Source organism: Crocodylus siamensis, chromosome 4 (assembly GCF_052110815.1).
Source record: "Crocodylus siamensis isolate JL-2025a chromosome 4, ASM5211081v1, whole genome shotgun sequence".
In the NCBI taxonomy this organism is placed as follows: domain Eukaryota; kingdom Metazoa; phylum Chordata; order Crocodylia; family Crocodylidae; genus Crocodylus; species Crocodylus siamensis.
In genome coordinates, this window is record NC_143398.1 from 181,285,624 (window position 1) to 181,306,268 (window position 20,645).

The 20,645-nt window shown below is 45.5% G+C and overlaps 1 protein-coding gene across 1 annotated transcript in view; it reads right to left on the bottom strand.

Annotated features, from left to right (window-relative positions):
* Positions 1-18,619, bottom strand: part of C4H21orf58 (chromosome 4 C21orf58 homolog) — a 36,515-nt gene extending 17,896 nt beyond the window's left edge. Inside the window, exons 1-4 of the mRNA XM_090041700.1 lie at positions 18,567-18,619; positions 8,756-8,813; positions 6,611-6,684; positions 3,237-3,380 (exon numbers count right to left, since the gene is read on the bottom strand). Of these exons, the coding sequence (XP_089897826.1) occupies positions 3,237-3,380; positions 6,611-6,684; positions 8,756-8,813; positions 18,567-18,611 (321 nt within the window). The 5' untranslated portion in view covers positions 18,612-18,619. The remainder of the gene's footprint in view (positions 1-3,236; positions 3,381-6,610; positions 6,685-8,755; positions 8,814-18,566) is intronic.
* Positions 18,620-20,645: the final 2,026 nt, after the last annotated feature.

The window sequence follows — 20,645 nt, forward strand, 5'->3', positions numbered from 1 at the left end:
GGTCCTGCAGGGAGCAAACCAGGAAAGCCAAGGCTGCAACTGAACTCCAACTAGCTTCAAGCATCAAGGACAACAAAAAGTCCTTTTTCAGATATGTGGGGAGCCGGAGGAAAAGCAAGGGCAACGTTGGACCCCTGCTAAACCAGATGGGGCAACTGACAACTAATGCCCAGGAAAAAGCCAACCTATTAAATAGGTACTTTGCGTCAGTCTTTCATCAGTCCCATGGGACCCCCATGCCTGCTATGGGACAGGGAGATCCGGGTGATGACGATCCCCTACCCTCCATAAATGCTGACCTTGTGAAGGAACACCTTGAGAAGCTGGATACCTTCAAGTCAGCCGGCCCTGACAATCTGCACCCCAGGGTACTCAAGGAGCTGGCGAGCGTCATAGCCCAGCCCCTGGCACGGATCTTTGAAAACTCCTGGCGCTCTGGTGTAGTGCCCGAAGACTGGAAGAAGGCCAATGTGGTGCCGATCTTCAAGAAAGGGAGGAGAGTGGATCCGGCTAACTACAGGCCCATCAGCCTGACTTCTATCCTGGGGAAGATCTTAGAAAAGTTTATTAAGGAGGCCATCCTTGATGGACTGGCCCAGGCTAACATTCTAAGGGATAGCCAGCACAGGTTTGTTGCGGGTAGGTCTTGTTTGACCAATCTCATTTCCTTCTATGACCAGGTGACCTATCACCTGGACAAGGGAGAAGAGATTGATGTCGTATATCTTACCAGATCAAAAGCTTTTTTGAAGTCATCTGGCAGTTGTGGCCCTGGCTCCACCATGATCCGCTGGCTGGGAAATTGGCTCCGTGGTCGGACCCAGAGGGTTGTGATTGATGGCAGTCACTCATCGTGGTGCCCTGTGACCAGTGGGGTTCCTCAAGGCTCTGTCCTTGGACCCATACTGTTCAACATCTTCATTAATGATGTGGACATTGGAGTCAGGAGTGGACTGGCCAAGTTCGCCGATGACACCAAACTTTGGGGCAAAGCATCCACGCCAGAAGATAGGCGGGTGATCCAGGCTGACCTGGACAAGCTCAGCAAATGGGCAGACGAGAACCTGATGGTGTTTAACACCGAAAAATGCAAGGTTCTCCACCTTGGGAGGAAAAACACCCTTATAGGTTCGGCAGTGCTACGTTGGTTAGCACTACAGAAGAAAAAGACTTGGGGGTCATCATTGACCACAAGATGAACATGAGCCTGCAATGCGATGCTGCGGCTAGTAAAGTGACCAAAACGTTGGCTTGCATCCATAGATGCTTCTCGAGCAAATCCCGGGATGTCATTCTCCCCTTGTACTCGGCCTTGGTGAGGCTGCAGCTGGAGTACTGCGTCCAATTTTGGGCTCCACAATTCAAAAAGGATGTGGAGAAGCTTGGGAGAGTCCAGAGGAGAGCCACGCGTATGATCAGAGGTCAGGAAAACAGATCTTATGATGACAGGCTGAGAGCCATGGGACTCTTTAGCCTGGAAAAGCGCAGTCTCAGGGGTGATCTGACGGCCACCTATAAGTTTATCAGGGGTGGCCACCAGGATCTGGGGGAACGTTTGTTCACCAGAGCGCCCCAAGGGATGACGAGGTTGAATGGTCACAAACTCCTGCAAGACCATTTCAGGCTGGACATAAGGAAGAATTTCTTTACTGTCCGAGCCCCCAAGGTCTGGAACAGTCTGCCAGCGGAGGTGGTTCAAGCGCCTACATTGAACACCTTCAAGAGTAAATTGGATGCTTATCTTGGTGGGATCCTATGACCCCAGCTGACTTCCTGCCCTTTGGGCAGGGGGCTGGAGTTGATGATCTCCCGAGGTCCCTTCCAGCCCTAATGTCTATGAAATCTATCAAATCTATTATTTACACTCTGAACACTCTTGTAAGTGATGTCAGGCAGGCAGACCTTTTTGAGACCTAGTTTGCACAGCAAAGGCTTTCCCAAATTGAACTCCAGTTCTGCCAGAACATTTGGAGTACATTGGCACGCAAAGCTCCTCTACACTAGCAGCACCCTCCTTTCTGCTGACAGAATGAAACAATCTCTGCTGAGCCATCTGCTGCCTGCCTCAGTCCCCTTCAGTAGCTGGGGCCTTTCTAAGGTGCATTTTGTACTCTGGTGGCATAGCTCTGGGGTGGAGTCCTGTGGAGCTGAAAGAAGCACATGCCCTGGCAGCTTGCTAGTGACAGCTGCGATCTGTCACCATAAATTGCTGCAGCAGAGGGAGGGGAGTATAGACAAGACCCAGTTTGATCATCTGAGCCAGATTTTGAAATGCAGCTTCTAAAATTACAGGTAGGTTTTCCCCGACCACTCTTTTACTTCCAAAAAGCCCTGTTTGAAGATGGGGGCACAAACTGTTTCTGCCCAACAGAACTGTGTGATTGCAGGACTCATCCAGACTGAGTCTTTGGGTTCATTCCATTTCCCTCTCATGTAAATCCTTACTACCATCCTCAGCTCAGTTTTGGAGCCAGGGACATTTACAGCTTTATAAGTTTTAAGGTTGAAAGAAATTAGATTGTCTAGTCTGACCTTCTATATCAGAATTTCATGCCCCACATGAAGATATTAAGTGATAAAGAATCCCATACTTTCCTTGGAGAATCCCATCTTTCCTCTGCAACACTCCTGCAAGCCTCATGGGTGGATGTAGGATTTTGAAATGTGTTTTATCACATATAAAACAACACATTTTTCTCCAGTGAAAAAGAAACTAGAAGCTTTACTAATATGCTGGGGACCCAGGGCTGTATTATTCAATTTAAGATTCAAGCAAAAACAAAAAACTTATTTGGAATGAGTTAATCTGCAGCCCTGTGAAATAGAAGCTTCAGTACCAGGGGCAGCTAATAGACAGCAATCTTTACACATCCCAGAATTGCAAAACAAAGGATAGCTTGATTGTTGGAACATGAGGACCATTACAAAGAAGAGAGGGTCTTTAACACCTGTCAAATGAAGAGTTTAGAAAGAATCAGGTAGATTACAATCAACTCCCTTAGGTAGTTGGTTTTAAACGTGGAGTGAAGTAGGAATCAAAGGGGGATGCGAGTGACCAGTACACCTGCCCTGGATCTGCTCCTGCCTAACCTCTGCTAATGCAGGGAATGAGAGATAAGGAGACCCACTTTCTAAGTCAGGATTTTGATAGCCATCTACACATAGGAAGCTAGGTGCTACAGCTGTTTTTTAGAGGGATGCTGTTGGTCTTAGTACTGACATAGTGAGGATCTTACTGTGTGCTGGATGATCCTGGGTGGCTCTGCTGGCGGAACTGGAAGAAGTGGCTGGTAAACGTATGTAGGTTCTGTTCTGTAGCTTTTACAGTGACTTCCTGCCAAGAGCTGGGGCCTTGAAAATTCTTCCAAAAACTGCTGCTCCTACAAGATCAAATAATTTGGTAGCATTTGTCAGAGGGAGAGCCTTGTAGTGTAAAGGCAGCACTGGGTGGAACTTGGCCTTGTTTAATCCTACCAACTCCACAGCAGGAGTGAATCTGATCCACCAGTATGCTGCTATGGGAACTCCTGGCATCACGCTGCAGAAACTAACAGAATGAGAGCAGTGATATAATGTGCAGAGTTTATGCTGTCAGCAAACCCTGACAGGGAGCAGGGGTGAAGAAGGCGTGTGGGAAGGGGGGTTCTGAGAGCAGGTGGAACATGTAGATTCTGAGAGCAGGGGTAGGTAGGGGAATGCAGGAATACCCAGTCCCTGGCTACTGCTGTATGCTCTGCCCACCCTGCCTCTTGTCCTTAAAGCAGCAACAACACTGGCTGCTGCTGCAAGAGCAGCACTGTGAAGATGCTCTTGCTGCCAAGGCACAGACTCCGCAGAAGAGATCAATTTTGGCAACCCTCCTAAACTGGTGCCCAGGATTGGTGCTCCCTCTTGCCCACTCCTGGTTATGCTGCTGAATGCAAGTGACCATTCCATAAAGGAAATCACACAGCCACAGAAAATCTTTTTTTTCCTGTGGCAAGGATTGTTGTGGATGTTTATCTTTTATTGGACCAACCACAGGGTTGGGATAGACTTGGTCCAATAAAAGACATCATCCAGATAAATCCCTGCCTGTCACAAATTTCTGTTTCTCACAAATTTCTGTTTCTTCTATGCATTTCCTTCACTGAGCTCTGGAAATAAATAATAAAGACAATCTTCAAAAGTTTCAGGAAACATGGTTTTGTTAATAGCCAATTTCCCCCTGTTCCTGTTCCCCTTGCTCCTAACGCCTCCCCCTACCCTGAAACAAGAAACCTTGTAAGAAGTAATAATACAGACACTCCTCCTGGCAGATAATATTGAGAGACTCCAGTCAGGATTGGAGCCTTATTATGCAGGGTGCTAAAAAACAAATGTATCATGAAACATAGTGTCTACCCCAAAGAGTTTACTATGCAAGTAGCCAAAACAGATGACACACAAGCAAAATAGTAGAAGTGCCAGTCTTGTTAGGTGTGTTTTTTTTCCTGCAGTGTGAGGCCCAGCAGCCGTGGTGCAGCAGCTGAGAGGAGCTGAGCCCTCGGTGCCCAGAGTGGGGCACAGGGTGGAGAGGAGTCCAGTGGTGCAGGAGAGGCACTGCAGCAGAGGAGACCCCATCGAGCTGTGCCCTGACCACCACCACCTGAGGAAGCGTGAGTCATTGGGCCCTTGGGTCGCACAGGGGAAAGACATTTGGGGCAGGCAAACTCAGAGAAGGGGCTGGGTGAGCAGCCCCCCGTCTAGTCAAGGCCCTAAGGGGAGGGGCCCCTGGTGATTCCTGGACACCCCCCAAGTGGTGTCTCTTGTCATGGGTCAGGGATTATATTAAGGGATAGATGTTATTAAAATTGTTCATGTTTGCGCCTTATATTTTGTAATTGAAATGTTGTATTGTAATGTTCTAAATAGTGTTATTTAGCGTTTGACCTTGGTTATTGGTTGTTCTCTGTGTAAATAAATAATACATAAACCTAAAACTAAATATCATATATATGATATTTAGTTTTAGGTTTATGTATATTATAACTTAATAGATTGTATATAGTTAAGAACTTTGGGCTTGGGCTAACTCTATGGAGGAAAGAGGGATCTGCTTGAAATTTTGGCATCCCTCTCACAGCACCCCCTCCTGCCTACCCATCTTATTCAATTGAGAATAGAGCACACCCTTGGGTGTACCTGGGTTACATTTCCATATTACTATTTCCCCTTCTTTACTAGGACCCCAGCTGCCTGTTTTGCTGGAGTGCTTAAAAGTACCCTTTTTATTCATCCCTTCTCAGTCAAACTGAAAACTAAAAGGGCAGCAGAGAAACAGTTGGTGTCTGTCTAAAACTTTGTTGAGGCTCCTTCTTCCTTGGGGTCTCTTGTGGTGGAGTGGAAGACATGAAACAAAGGGACAAGCATCAACATGGTCTCTCCTGTCTTCTCAGTCCCTATAGCTCTATATCTCTTCTTCCTCAGGCCACTTAGTGACTGCATTTCCCAAGTCACTCTGCAGACTGAGGGAGGATTCCTTTACCACTGCCCTCCTATTGTGGTGCTTGGGTCTGTGCCTGATAAAGGAATTTGCTTCCATGGGCATCAATACTTGCTTTCCAAGGTAAACTCTATAAGAATTTGGGCAGAAGTTAGTTTCCCCCACACTCTTCTTTGGATGCTCTGTTTCCCTGCCTGCCTACAAACCCTATGATATACCTTGGACACATTGCTGGATGTGATTCCAGCAACAGACTCTCATACAAGTTCCTAAATAGCTTTAGGGAGTAAACTGCTACCTGAATTTCTGAAGCATGTCTTGGGCCAAAAGTCTTTGTCTTTCTTTTAAATCTGCATCCTTTATCCCCACCCAGTGAAACAATGTTTCCATAAACCCAGGAAAAGGTTGTTAAGTGTAAAGTTGTGTTTTCTCCTTTAAATTCTGTGAATGAGTTCTACTTCCTTTTAACATTTCATGGGTTCATCTACATGTGCAATTAATGTAAAGTAATAAACTGTGGAGCAATTTGAGCCAGAGTAAACTACTCCTGGGCACAGCATCTACATGTGTGCCCAGGACAACAGCAATCTGAGTAAAGGCAGAGCAGTTTATGCCAGGGTTGCTTCTGCCCTGCTCTATCCGAGGTTCTGGGTGGTGGTGCTGGGTGGTAGAGGGGCTGACTGGGGCATGAGGGTGCTGCACATACAGAGCAATGTGGCTAGGCTAGGAGTCTGGACTCCTGCTAGCTGGGCTGACTGAGTGCAATTTATGCCCATGGTCAGCTCCTACGCTTGCATTTAATCACAGTAAATGACTCCACTGTAAGATAGTACTGTTTTTAATAGTACTATTTTACTGTGGAGTAAATTAGTTTACTGTGGCCTAATACCATTGCATGTGCAGATGGTGATGCTTTACTCGGCAGTAAATTAGTCTACTCGGCAGTAGAGCAGATGTGTAAATGCAAACTTCATTAAATTCTTGGATCTCAAGAGATCAGCAATCCTGGATCCTCTCATTACCCATGCAAGTTGGAAACAACTATAATTAATACTATTGCTTGTGTGTGAAACACACATGTTCAACAGGACCTGGTCTAACTGAAATCCCTTTCAGCAATTGCCCATTAGTAAAGAAGACTCTTACCCTAAGCTCCTGCAACAGGTCTTTCCTCCGTCTCAGTGCACCTTGCAATGCATCCTCATGTCCTTCATTGCTCCCTAACATAGTAATAGGATAGTCTGTTACTTCTGTAAGGAGAACTTAACATAGCACTGTTACATACAATTACAATAATGAGTTAATTCTGGAAAACAGGATGCCACGAAGTCTGGTTACTTTTCCCAGAAAAAAAAGAATCTTTTCTGTTACCACTTCGGAATCCCGTAGCAAGAATGAGCAAAGACTTTATGGTGCCCAGTGCATCTTGTGTGTGATGGTAATATAAAAGCTCTACCAAGGTGCTCCTCAGACACAGCTGAGAATCTGGTTTTACCTATTGTTTTGGACATACAAAAATGGAAGTCAGGGGTGGGGGAGGAGAGGGTTGGAAGTAGGGTGCAGGGAACCATAGAAATTCCTAATATTAAAAAAATCAAATGGTTGCATACAATACTTTGGTGTATTCTAATTGCCCAGTGAACCCTTACATTTCAATCTAAGGCTGATTTTAAGAGACACTGACTTTGGTAGGGTGTGATAAGACACAGCTTTTGCCTGGCACTCAGAAGGATGTGGGCAGGAAGCAGAGTAGCCTGCAGGTGGCTGCACTCCCAATCAGGGCACATGACCAGCAGAAGACTGCCTGATTGGGAGCAGTGCCCAGCTGTTTGTAATAAAAACAGGCCCTGAGCAGTAGGGCTAGTAGTTTGTTGCAAGCAGTCAGGAGAAGAACATCATCCAGTTAGAGTGGCTGCTATTCCTTGTATAACAGCTAGGTGGTACAAGGCAGGAATTATGGGGATGGTTGGAGGTCCCTGGCTCTGGGTCATGGCCTAAAATTATACCCTGCTGGGGGTGGATGGTGTGGTGGGGCACACACCAGGAAATGCCACATCTGTGCCTCCCCAGTGAAGGGTGAGTATGGGGTGCCAGAAAGCTTCAGCCCCCTGCTGCCTTGTGGGTTACTCTGAATAGGGGCAAGGCTAGGGGAACATCCCCTACAAAGTAAAAGCATAGGGCCCAGGCAGTTGGAGTGAAGCCTGAGGCAGGGTCCAGGCTGGAGAAGGGGACCTGTGACAGAGCCCAGGTCTACAGTGAGGCCTGAGGCTCAGAAAAGGAGGGTAGGAGATGATTGTGGGGATGGAGAAACCCCAGTGTAGGGGCACATGAGATAAGGCCCCAGTGTGGGGGTGTGTAGGATGACTGCTTGGGATTGAGAAGCATATATATGGGATGAGGTCCAGTGTGGGTCGTGAGGGGACCAAGAGGGTCCAGAGCTGGGCAGGGAGCCTGAGAGAAAGGGAGGGGCTGGGAGCCTCTAGTGAGTGTGATTGAGAGTCCCCATGAAAGGGCACAGGGATTGGGAATCCCAGTGTGAGGCACTGGAGTGCTAACTATGGATGCCAGCTGTGAGGTATAGGACATGGTATGAGGGTAAGTTCAGAGCCATGTATAGGCCCTTGGTATCAGGGCAATTAAATGGGCAGCCTCCTGCCTTGTTAACATCTTCCAAATTTAATTTCATCAAAGGTGTGGCAGATGAGCAGTTTGCCTTGAGCCAAGTAGGCAGGCCAACAACTAGACTGGCCCTGGGATGCCCATTTGTGGTGTCCAGACTGATGTAACATGGTGAAGCCAGTCTTTCCAGCTGAAGACCATAGCATGTGACTCCATCAGCACCTCCAAGTGCTGCTCCTTGGCTGAACAGAGAGGAGTGGCTGCTGGGTCAAGCCTTTTACCTGCCCCCAGCTCCTTTCAAGGTGCTGGCAGACAGACTCAGATGCCTGGAATTGCTAAGGTAGCACCAGTATGAGTCAGTTATCTCTGTATCAGAACATCAACATCCCTTTCAGCAAATCAGTGACCAGGCAGATTCTAATTGCTAATTGCTTCAAGGGGCTGGGAGCTGGAAGTGTGTGTGTGTGTGTGGAGGTGGAGGTGGAGGTGGAACAGGGAGGATGGATTAGAGTGTGTGATCAGAGAGGCTTCTTATAGGTATTAAGGCCAAGAATAAACTTTTTGACTATCTAGTCTGACTTCCTCCATAACATTGGCCTGAGAATGTCAGCAAGTGGTTCCTGCATCCACCCTGTAATATGTGGTTAAACTAGAGTAGATTTTTAAACTTACTTGCTGTGGGGAGTGGTGTATCAGTCTTCTCCAGGTTCTCACGTTCATTTTCTAGTTTCTGTGAATAAAGCCATAATAAGTGGATAAAAGTCAAGGACTAAGAACAGAAACATCTTTTGGCTCTGTATCACAGACCTCCTTTTTGGATTGGGGAGTGGGGGAGGGGGAAGAGAGATTTGGAGCCAAAGGACATTTCTCTGTTCTTAACCATTACACTTGCTACATATCTGCAATAGGGGAATTAATCCTGCTATTGGCTCATATTCTTGGAAGAGCTAGGGACCTTCAGGGTTACCCCCTGCCTCAGCTGAAGTTGGAGGCTACAGAGAGCTGTTACAGATGCACAAGGCTAGATCCCTCATGAAAATGTAGGGTCTTTTGAAATCTATTCCAGCTTCTACCAGCTGCCAACAATCCCAGGGGGTTGACACAGGACCAAGTGAGAACTTGAGAGGCAGCAATGTGCAGTCAGTACATGGGCTCAAGGTGGGTCTTTTGTTACGTCATCAATTTACACAGCTGTAAGCAAAGAGTTCTGAGATACATATGGAAATAAACAGAGTTTGCTTGAATGGGACTGGATGATGTACGTGGTACAGGTGAAGATCTGTGTTTGGGACTCTAACAGCAAGAGACCATAGATTCATAAATGCTAGGGTCGGAAAGGACCTCAATACATCTGTTAAGGTAACTGTATTTGGATCTCGGGGAGCACTGGATTTGCAGCTGAATAAAGGCTTTAATCTGTGACCTAGCAGAGCTGCTAACCACAAAACAGAATAATATATTAAAAGTAACATTGCAAGATGCTTAGGCAAGCGTTTTCCTAACAATGTTGTACTGTTGTAAGACCTGTATGATTCATTGTGTAAGGAGAACAGGATGTAGCCCACCAGCTATCATTGGGAGATGAGCAAAAGCAAGACCTTGGAGATGGAGTTGGCAAGAAGCCATAATTGACTGGGAGAAGCTGGGTTCATGGCCTTGAGCATGCACACATAGCAACAGCATGTAAATGAATGAAATGCATAGGCAATTTCATGCTAATGAAGTAAACAGTAAACAGGGGCAGAGCTTGAGACAGGAGGGGCAAAGGTGGAGTAAATGTTAATGAGCATGAACCAAGGTGTATAAAATGTGAGAAGAACTAATGTTCACTGCTGTTCCCTGTTTGTTTGGGTTTTTTTGGGAGCTAGCCCAAAGCTGTCTCCATTTTGAATAAAACTGTTGTGAGCAATGTGTGCTGATGTTTGCTCCCTGAGCAACTGGATTCTGAGCAATTGGATTGTCATCTCCCTAAACACTGGGTGCCACATGGAGTTAGGGTCTAACAAGATTATTGAGTCTGACCTCCTGCCTAGGCAGGAAAGAGTGCTGGGGTCAGATGACCCCAGCCAGATGCCTACTCAGCCTTCTCTTAAAGACCCCCAAGGTAGGGGATAGCACCATGTCTCTTGGAAGCCCATTCCAAATTTTGGCCACCCTCACTGTGAAGAAGCTTTTCCTGATGTCTATCTAAATCTGGTCTCTGTTAGTTTGGGACCATTGTTCCTTTTACCCCAAGAGGTGCCCTGGTGAACAGAGCATCTCCAGTCCCTTGCTGCATTTTCCCCAATGAATCTATAGGTGGCCACAAGATCACCTCTCGTCCTCCTCTTGTGGAGGCTGAAGAGGTCCAGGTCTCTCACGTTCTCCTCATAGGGCTTGTTCTGTAAGCCCCTAACCATACAAGTGGCCCTCCTCTGGACCCTCTCAAGTCTATCAACATCCTTCTTGAAGAACAGCACCCAAAACTGGACACACTATTCCAGTTGTGGTCTGACCAGTGCTGCATAGAAGGGAAGTATCACTTCCTTGGATCTATTTGTTATGCATCTGCTGATGCATGATATAGTCCAGTTAGCTTTGCCGATGATTTCGTTACATTGGTGACACATGTTCATCTTGGAGTCCACTATGACTCCAAGATCCCTTTCTGCTTCTGTGCTACTGAGAGGGTCACTTCCCAGGCAGTAGGTGTGCTGAATATTTTTGCACCCTAGGTGTAGCACTCTGAACTTGTCCTTGTTATACTGCATCTTATTGTATATTGCCCACTTTTCTAACCTGTCCAGGTCTGACTGCAATCGTTCCTTACTCTCTGGAGTGTGCACTTCACCCCACAATTTAGTATAGTCTGCAAACTTGGACAGAATACACTTCACACCCACAGCCAAGTCACTGGTGAAGATATTGAAGAGTACAAGTCCAAGGACTGAACTCTGTGGGATCCTTGACCCATCTACTACCGCGCTCTCTGGATGTGACTGGTAAGTCAATTTGCCACCTATTGGACCATGTAAATATCTATGTCACAGCCTTTCTATTTATGAGAATAGGATGAGATACCGTATTGAAGGCCTTGCTAAAGTCCAAGAAAGTGACATCCACCTCTACTCCTGCATCAAAGCATTTTGTGACACTATATCATAAAATGAAACCAGATTGGTCAGACATGATCTATCTGCTACAAATCCATGCTGATTTCCCTACTGCATTATTTTTTCCAGCTGGATTCCCACAAATATGATCCTTCATAATCTTTTCAAAGACCTTTCCAAGGATGGAGGTGAAACTGACTGGCCTATAATTACTCGGATCCTCCTTTCTCCCCTTCTTGAGAATAGGGACCACATTGGTCCTCTGGGACCTGACCCAAGTACCATGAGCACTCAAACAGTTGTGCCAGTGGTTCTGCCATGACACTGGCCAATTCCTTCAGTACTCTGGGATGCAGCTCATCTGGTCCTGCTGACTTGAACACATCCAGTCCATCCAAGTGACTCTGCACCAAGTCAGCATCAACAGTTGGTAGGCTGGTGCCCCTCTGACAGTCTCCTAACTGGTTCTTAGATGGGTATCTTGAGCCCTGTTCAGGAACACTGAGGCAAAAACCCATTGAATAGCTCAGCCTTGTTTCCCTTGTCTGTCATTAATTGCTCTTCCTTGTTTAATAGGGGTCCTATGCTGCCTTGCGCCTTCCTTTTACTTCCTACATGCCTAAAAAAAAGACCATTTGTTGTCTTTAATTTGTGTTGCTAGCCTCAGTTCTGTAGTTGCTTTGGCCTTTTTAACTGCCCCCCTGCAAGTGCGGGCCAAGTCGGTATACTCCTCCTTGGTAGCTTCCCCCTGCTTCTATATGCCTTCTTTTTTGCCCTTAGGCTTCCTTGGATGTCCCTGTTTAGCCAAGGAAGTTTTTTGGCTCTTTTCCCTCGTACTGGGATAATCTCCCTCTGTGCCCGAAGGATTGCTTCCTTTAGGAACAACCACCCTTCCTGGACTCCCATCTCCAATACTCTTCTTCTGCAGTGTCATTGACTAGACTCCTAAGCAGACTGGAGTTAGCCTTCCTAAAGTCAAGTACTTCCACCCTACTAGTTACCTTACCCACCCTATGTCATATGGTGAATTGGATTGATTGGTGGTCACTGTCCCCAGGTAACCACGATTCTGCAGCTGTCCTACTAGGTCCTCTCCGGTAGCCAACACCAAGCCCAGTAAGGCATTCCCCTCTTGCATTAGGTGAAGGTCCTGCATGCAGGTTAAGAACCTAAGTGAATGGTTGGATTTGGCTGACTGCTCCTCCCAGCAGATGTCAGGGTAGTCTAGGTCCCCCATGACAACCACATCCCTAGACTGTATGGCCTGAGAGCTGCCTCAAGAATTCCAAGTCTAGCTTTTTGTCTTGGGGTGGTGGTCTGTAGCAGGCCCCCACCACCAAGTACCTTTCCCCATGACCTCTATGTATCCTAACCCACAATGCCTCAACTTTCTCCTCCTCTGATCCCATTTTGATTAGGTTAGATGTAAAACGCTCCTTTATATGGAGAGCAACCCCAACCCCTTTCCTCCCTACTCTGTCCCTTCTGTACAACCTGTAGCCCTCAATGTATACCACCCAGTCATGGGTAGGGTCCTACCAGGTTTATTTTAGCCCCACTAAATCAAAGTTATTATCTGTGAGTAGAAGTGTGAGTTCTTCCTGCTTGTTTGCCATGCTCTTAGCATTAGTATAGAGGCACTTGAGCCCTCTGAATGGTGCCTTTGGTACTCCTCCCCCCAGTTCTGATGCTGAAAGGGCCTCTTGGTACTTAAAAGAAAGAAACCCTGGCGAACTTAAAGGCAGTGCTCTAGGCAAGGCTTGAACTCACAACCTTGGCATCACTTGATAAGTACTGCTTATCAATACCATGTGCTAACCTATTGCACCACTGGAATGGACTATCCAAAATTGCTGATGTACCAAACTAAACTAAAAACAATTTATCAGGACACACACAGTGAAGGCTTAAATTTTAAAGCAGATGGTTGTTTTAAAGCAGATGGTCAACCTGAGTACAATGGATAAACACTTCACACACACTACAAGGTCTGTACTAAGGTACCTGGAATATATTTGTATACATAAGAGCAAAGCCTGTGGAGAAAGAGACTTTGTCTCAGCTGTGCTTGTAGTGAAGTATTACCCAAGAGAATTATCTTATTAAGCAGAGGGTTAAAATATAGTAGCCCATACCAAGATAAGACCATAATTCTGGAGCCCCACTTCTATATACCAGCAGGCTACCTAATTGAGGGGAAAAGCCTCATTTAAGAGAGAGGAAAAAATGTACGCAGACAGAAATGAAAACACTTTGTTTTTAAATGTCTTCATCTGCCTCATGCAAGGCCCAATGATAGGCCATTTTTTTTAAGCTCCCCTCAGCCACGCACTTGCGTTTGGTCACAGCTATAGACCACTTTCTACGGCCAGATTGGGTGAAAATTATCAGTTCTGTCTGCACCCGGGATGGCTCACCAGGTCCAACTCTAGTCTTTTGAGCTGCTTATGCAGAAACAAGCTACAGAGAATACACAACCTTTGGGAGAAAGGAAGATAAGGGCCCTTTATACAGTACTGGCTGCAGGCTTGCTTTTTTTGTATTTGATCTCAGTTTAGTAAGTGGAGGCAGGCACTGGGGTACCAGAGGTTTACAATATAGTTCTCCATGAGAGTCAGTACCCTTTCTACTTTAGTTGAGGACTGAGAAGGAGACTACTGGTCTCCAGGCCTCTATGGGGTCCCTCTGGGAGAAACGGAAGTGAAGAATTGACAGTCACAATCCTGATATTCCCAGGCAAGGCAAGACAAAACTTCTACACTTATTCATATTGCTTTGTAAAGGGGTAAACAAACTTCCAATGCCATCTTTAAGCATCAGTAAAGACAACACATAAAACAAAAGCCTTCTTAATCCGTCTTTAATAAACAAGCATGTGGGTAGCTTGCTGTTGGTGTGGATTGCTCTGAAGCGCGAGTAATTTCTTTCTGGCATATCCTGAGGTAAAAAGCAATTTCTATATTTAAAAACAAGCAAAGCCCAACATATTTAGAGTTTCTGAATGATTCTTTTGTGATTAATTACTTCTGCCTGAAGCAGAAGTTTGTGGCAAGAAGCAACAGAAACCAAAAAGTGATAAAACTGCCTCTTGTCAAAGAATGCAGATTTTTCAAGGCAGCGTTTCCAGGGAATACAAGCTCACTGCTGATATCTTTTGTGCTTTCCTGAACTTAGGTGATCATATTACAGATTTAAATTCAAATGGAATGACTTCCTGACAGCTGAGAGGTAGAGTCCCTATCACAGAAGCACTTCCTGGGTTGTTTTTAGAAGTCTATGGGCTACATCTGGGGTTTGAGGGGGTGGGGAGTGGCTGTAGGAAAACAGAAAGACATGTCTTTCACAGCCAGTGCCTCATCACACAGCTGCAACTGCTGAACATATTGCTGCAACAGGCCCCCATTTACCAGCTGCTGTATACAGAGCAGGGAATCTGCTGGTAGAATTGGTGTCCAAATCTGAGCAACTGGCACTACCTTGAACAAGCTAGCACTCATCCTGGAAACCTTGTCAATTACAGACTATTTATAATGTCACAATCATAAAAGAGTGGAAACAGATTAGCTTTTAGAGGTAGTGTGACCAAGTGGACAGTGCACTGGACTGAAACTTAAACTGACATCCTTTTTCTGTCTCAACCGCTGGTCTGTGGAGTGATCATAGGCAAGTTAATTCTTTTCTTTGGGCTTCAGTTTTTGCATCTGTAAATGAAGATAATAATGGTGAGCTCCCTTATAAAGTACTTAGCAATTTTCCTCAGTAGATCTCAATATCAGAGTTAGGGGTAGTTTTTGTTAATAAAAGTCTGCTGGATCTGAAACATTTCAGAATAAATCTAGTTCCATTAAAGAACAACCTGTAATGTCAACAAGCCATTTTGTCTTGTATAAGATGATTACTTGCACAGAGGCCTGGAAGACCTGCACAGTTCTGCCCCAGTATTACTTCCTCTAAAGAAGTGGTTCTCAACCTTTTTTGTACCAGGACCTAGTTGTAAACATCAATGGTCAGTCCCAACCCAGTTATGGGGCCCAGCTCCAACCCTCGCTCCTGACCCTCTAACCCATTGGTGATGCATAGGGGGTGCATGTGGGTGCATGTGGATTCACTGAGATTGGCGATGCACCCTCTGCAATTGGCTGCTGCTGCCGGCAGCACCTGTGGACAGTCGCCGCTCCCTCCTCCCCCCTGACAGTGTTAGTGTCTGCCAGTGGCATCTGCGGGTGGTCACCCCCTCCTCCTGCTGCCGACACCACTATGGCTGCCTGCAGGAGCTCCCTGCTTGTCATTGCTATGCCCCTGCCACTCCTGCCTGTGGGCAGTCACCATGCTCCCCCCAGCCTCCAGGGGCATACATCATTTATGCTCTAACACCAGGCCCCAGCCCCTCAGTGTGGGTGTGTGAGGCAGGGGGGGACGCCAAGCAGCTCCTTGCAGGCTGGAACTCTACAAGGGAAAAGACACATTTTTCTCTTTTAAAGGAAAATCCATTTTTAAAGATTGTCCACGATCCTTTAATATATTCTTGCAACCCACTTTTGGGTTGTGACCCACAGGTTGAGAAACACTGCTATAGAGGGCAGGATGATAGAGCATGTCAGGATTAATCCTTAAAGCTAGCAGATTTTGAATATCCAGAGAGGGATAAGACTGTTGGGATTTCTATACTTGAACTTCTATGCTGACTCTTTGGCTCTTTCTCAGCATCCTGCAGTACCAACAGCTCCTCTACCACTCAGTGGATGTCCCCAGAGAAAGATGAGATCTGGCCAACATGAGAATGTTTTGACAGTTTTCTGTTGACAGAATTGTGCATATGTCTGCGCGTAAGGTGCCTAGAAGCTGACAAAACCCAGATCCTGTCAGCTGAGTCACAATACCTCCCCATGGGGCACAAGCCCACATATAGTCACTGAGATAAAACCAGCATGGATATCTTTGCATCTGTCAGTTGCTGTAGTCTTTCAGAAGCAACCTCATTTTTTATACTGATCAGCCTGGCCATGATGCATGATAAAAGTATTTATGTTCAGTTACTCGTGATGGTTGTCTTCCTAGGTTGGTTGGTTGGTTGTAGGGGTCCTTGATCTGTCTGTTGTTACTGAATTTAAGTAGTGCAGCACTGTTATCTCAAATAAAAATTTTAGTATTTCATATGGAATTGAGAATATTAAAATTCACAGCTGCCTACATGCACGGGCATTCCAGTCTCTCCCCCACAAAGGCTGTGTGGCCTTTAAAAACAAATATTGGCACAATTCATGACATACCACTGAAGTGTTCTTTTAAAGCCTCCCTTAGCTGAACAGCATTATAGTGGGCTCTGTTTCTTGCCCGTGTGTCTAGCTGCTTAAATTATGCACAGTCTGTTCCTCTTCTTCTGCCATCCCATTGACAAAGTTTCCCCTTAGCCTCACAAAGCCTGTACCATACAATAGCAGGCAACAGGTATGATGGGAATATTTGGTTTGCCAAAGTTATGCATTATCATGGGATGTCTCTCTCCACTGCCCTATCAAATACCCAGAAACACATTTAGCTGTCATTCTGCATCTACTTAAGGTCTAGTTAAACCTCCCCTGCTGTTGTCCAGATGCCAATATATGGCTTAATGAGCTAGGGGAGGAGAGGGTATGCCACACCACTCAGAATGAGTATTAGCATTTCAGTGCAAATATGGAAGTTGAGGAAGAATATCCCTGCTTGAAGCTTCTCATGTACGCTTTTGTGCACAGGCATACAAGCATTGTGCACCTTCCTCCATCAGTCAGTATTGTCTGTTGGCTGCTCCTTGTGAACCATCAGTATCTGCATCATCATGTGGAAGTATCACCTTCCACTGATGTACTGAGAAGCTAGGTGGAGCGAAGGGCCAGAATTGGTATATGAAACCGGTTTACTGTCACTGCTCTGAAGGACAGAGCCATACTCAACCCACAGTGCCAGAAATATTGTCTTGGAAAGTTTGCAGCCACAGCTGATCATCCCAGACATGAATCACAAGTATGATGCCACCACTCCATGCTAGTCTCCTAAGCCCAGGCATGAGGCTTAGCCATGTTCAGATGGTTAGTGAATGTCTCAGGGTGCAGTTACTGACCCCATCCCTGTCCTTACAGCATCCATTCATTGTTTTTGTATACCCCTTCTGCCCCCAGGTTGTGCTAATATCCCCATGTCATACTTCTACTGTCCAAGTGGTGCAAATACAAAGAAATGACGCAGCGTCTTTGGGTGGAACAATTACAAAGAGGACTTTTATGGTACTCATGCTAATGGCGAGGAAACACAATGCAAGGTACTGCAGTTTTTCAAAATATGTGGCACACATTTTAAGAAGGAGCAAAGAAAATGACATTAAGGGACATTAACCCCAACTACCACAATTCTCAGTGCCACATCAGTATCCCATAATGAACCACTCCTATATCCCATGGTGCGTGGTACAGGGTGGTGTTACAGGAGCCACTGGGATGTTTGCTCACGGTGCACTTCACTGTTAGCCAGCTCAGTCACTCAGGATGAAAACATGCAGTGCTTCCACAAGCAGTGGGGTATGCCTGTGCCATGGCGTAGTTATGGCATCTGCTGTGAGCAAGGGAAACTTCTGTAAACTAAAATTTCTGGTATACATATAAACATAAGTTAATGCTGCCTCAGGCAGTGAACAGAGGTTGAGTGTAACTGCAGGGTTGCTGAGCAAACACTATGCAGACAGTATTGATTTCTCCAGCCAAAGCTCATCTCCTCCCATGGACTTCAAACCCAAACAGCCTCCTCAGAGTCCTGCTATAGGAACCCTAATCAGGACCCCAAATGTGCCTGTGCCTCAACTGTGTACTAAGGGAGTTTAAATAAGGCTGTGGTTTGGAGAGATATTCCGGGCATGGTTAAGCAGAGTTCTGCAGAGGTTTTTCATGGTGCACAGCCCCCAGGCAGTGGGTGCTTAAATAGCATGTAGGATTAACCAGATCCCAGAATAACCTATAAACAGGAAGACATAAAGGTTGCTGAAAGATATCTGAGCTTCCCAATGCTTCTGGCCTGCTCTTGTGATTGTCATTTTACTAAATGATAATGAGTAACAACTTAAAATAACATTTCATTATCTGGTCATTTTTTCCCTGGGATTGTAATTGCTTTGTCCTTGATTTTATTTGCTTTTCCCCTTATTTTGTTTTAAGGTTCATATAATCTGATATACTTTTGTTCTATGAAAATGACTACAATTATAATACTCTAATGCTGTACAACTCTGTTCTCTCACAATAGAATACAAATCCTGAGTGGATGTAAAACCCATGTACCCATGTTGAAGTAGAATGATTGGCAGTATACTCTAAAGTTTTAGAAGATACAAAAATATGAACATTGCAAATACATCCCCTTACCTTCTCCAAGAGTTTGAGTTTTAGTCGGGTCATGTGATCTACCATTGTAGGGTCTGTCATTATGGCAACCTTTCAGACTGCAGATAAACTAGCTTTTAATTTCAGTTCTCTCTCATTTTAACTCCAGGATCTTCACTGATGACTTCACAAAAAGTCTCTTCTGAAGATAGAGACAATAAAAAAATGTTTTGAAGTCCAAACGAATGTCAAAAACCAACAAAAAAAATCCCAAGCACAATGTTCTTTTCTGTTTCTGTCTTAATGCATCCTCTTCTGCTGTGGGTTAGTAAGGATCTCTGCAGTTTTGCTCATCTTGAATGAGAATGTCCCCCTCTACTTTATTGCTGCTAGCTTTTCACTGGAATTGTCATTAATCCCAGCTCTGTGTGTTGTGGTCTTCTGACTAGCTCTGAGCCTAGGCCAGGGAGCCCGGTTGCTAAGTTTGCAGTGTATGGCTACAACATAAACAACTTCATCTCCAGGTGTAGGTAGTTATGTGATTTATGTACAGTGAACTCCCAACACATCAAATGGAGACCAAAACTTAACTGAGTATTTCTGGTTCAGTAGTATGAGGCCCATATCAAAAGCTAGCAGCACTGGCTCCAGGACTGCACTCCCCAAAAGTCTTACAGTACTTTCTGTTTTTAATAGGAATTTTCATGCAAAATGTTCTGCTGATTGGTGATGAGCTTTTAATAATGAAGGAGACTGTTACTTATCCTGTATTACAGCTGGTAGTAAGGCACGGCTAGCAGCCTCTCTCTCTCAGCCCAGCAAAGCTGATTTAGCAAGGAGGGGAAAACAACTTGCATCAGTTACATGCACAAAACAGGAATCAGAAGACAAGAGTAGGTTTGGGAACCAGACATAGTCATGCTCTTGGTTTGCTCCTGAGGAAGCACAACTATAGGTTGCTCCTAACTTGAAACTTGTGACAGTCACAACTGAGCCAGCTTGATTAGTTTCTTTTTTTTTTTCCCAGTAGGCTACTCCTGGTTTGCCAGCAGAAGAACGTGTGAGGGGTGTTGTTACAGGTACCTCAGAGTGGTAGAAAACACTGTGCTCCTATATATTGCTGGTAGCTCTTCTACTGATTATATCTGTGGTGGTCTTTCTAGACAGGGGTCCCAATCCTGGAAGACCTTCACCAAGGTCCTTGGCTTGACTTGCTGGGAACATGCCTACTAGAGGCAGCTAGGCAGAGATGACATCCAGTGTGTGAAGCACTTGGTTGTGGAGTCCCACAAAGGGAGATAGCTCAGCAGCAAAACATCTGGGGACACAAGGACCTTGTCAATGGAGGGAGGATGTCAATGGATACATAGAGATGGAGGTAGGATGCTAGATATCTCAGAAACACATAAGTGATACTGTGGGAGGGAGGTGGGGCAGAAAAGTGGCCACATTGCAGAGAATATTGGCTGCCACTATACACAGTCTTCCACTGCCCTTACCCCACTTGTCCTATCCATCAGTCAAGAACCATGCTGCAGCCCTGCTTTCAAAAGTGCATCAAACCCTAATGGCTGAGGAGGGAAGACTCAGATGCACTCGGCTGGATGGCTCACAGACACTGCCCTATCATGAAGAGACAAGTGGGAGAAGCAGCTGGAGGGTCCCTTCAGAGGGAATAGAGACACATCTGTTGACTCAAGCCAGTAGCCAAGGAGGCAGGCTACCTGCCTGAAGCTCCTATCCATGATTTTATGCATAGGTTACCAAGGCTTAGGTGACCTCTTGATCACAAACAAAGCAGCAGGATTTTGTCTGAGGGTTCCTGTTGACTTAGAATCACAGCAAGTTAAGGTTGGAAGGGGCCTCAGAAGGTCATCTAGTCCAACTCCCAGTGGATACTATCCTTATGTTTTTGGAGCTTTGCTGAATAAGTGTTTTCCATGCAATATTTTAGTTTCTGCAAGTAGAAAGTCTACTGTGATGTCTAGAATAAAGAATGTAAGAAGTCAAAAAGCAATTGTTACTCCTCCATATTTCTGTAGAGCATTCTGGATGGGCTCTACTTTATGGACTGTAATTCAGAAAGCCAATGGGGTTACCCCCATTTGTAAAATTAAACAA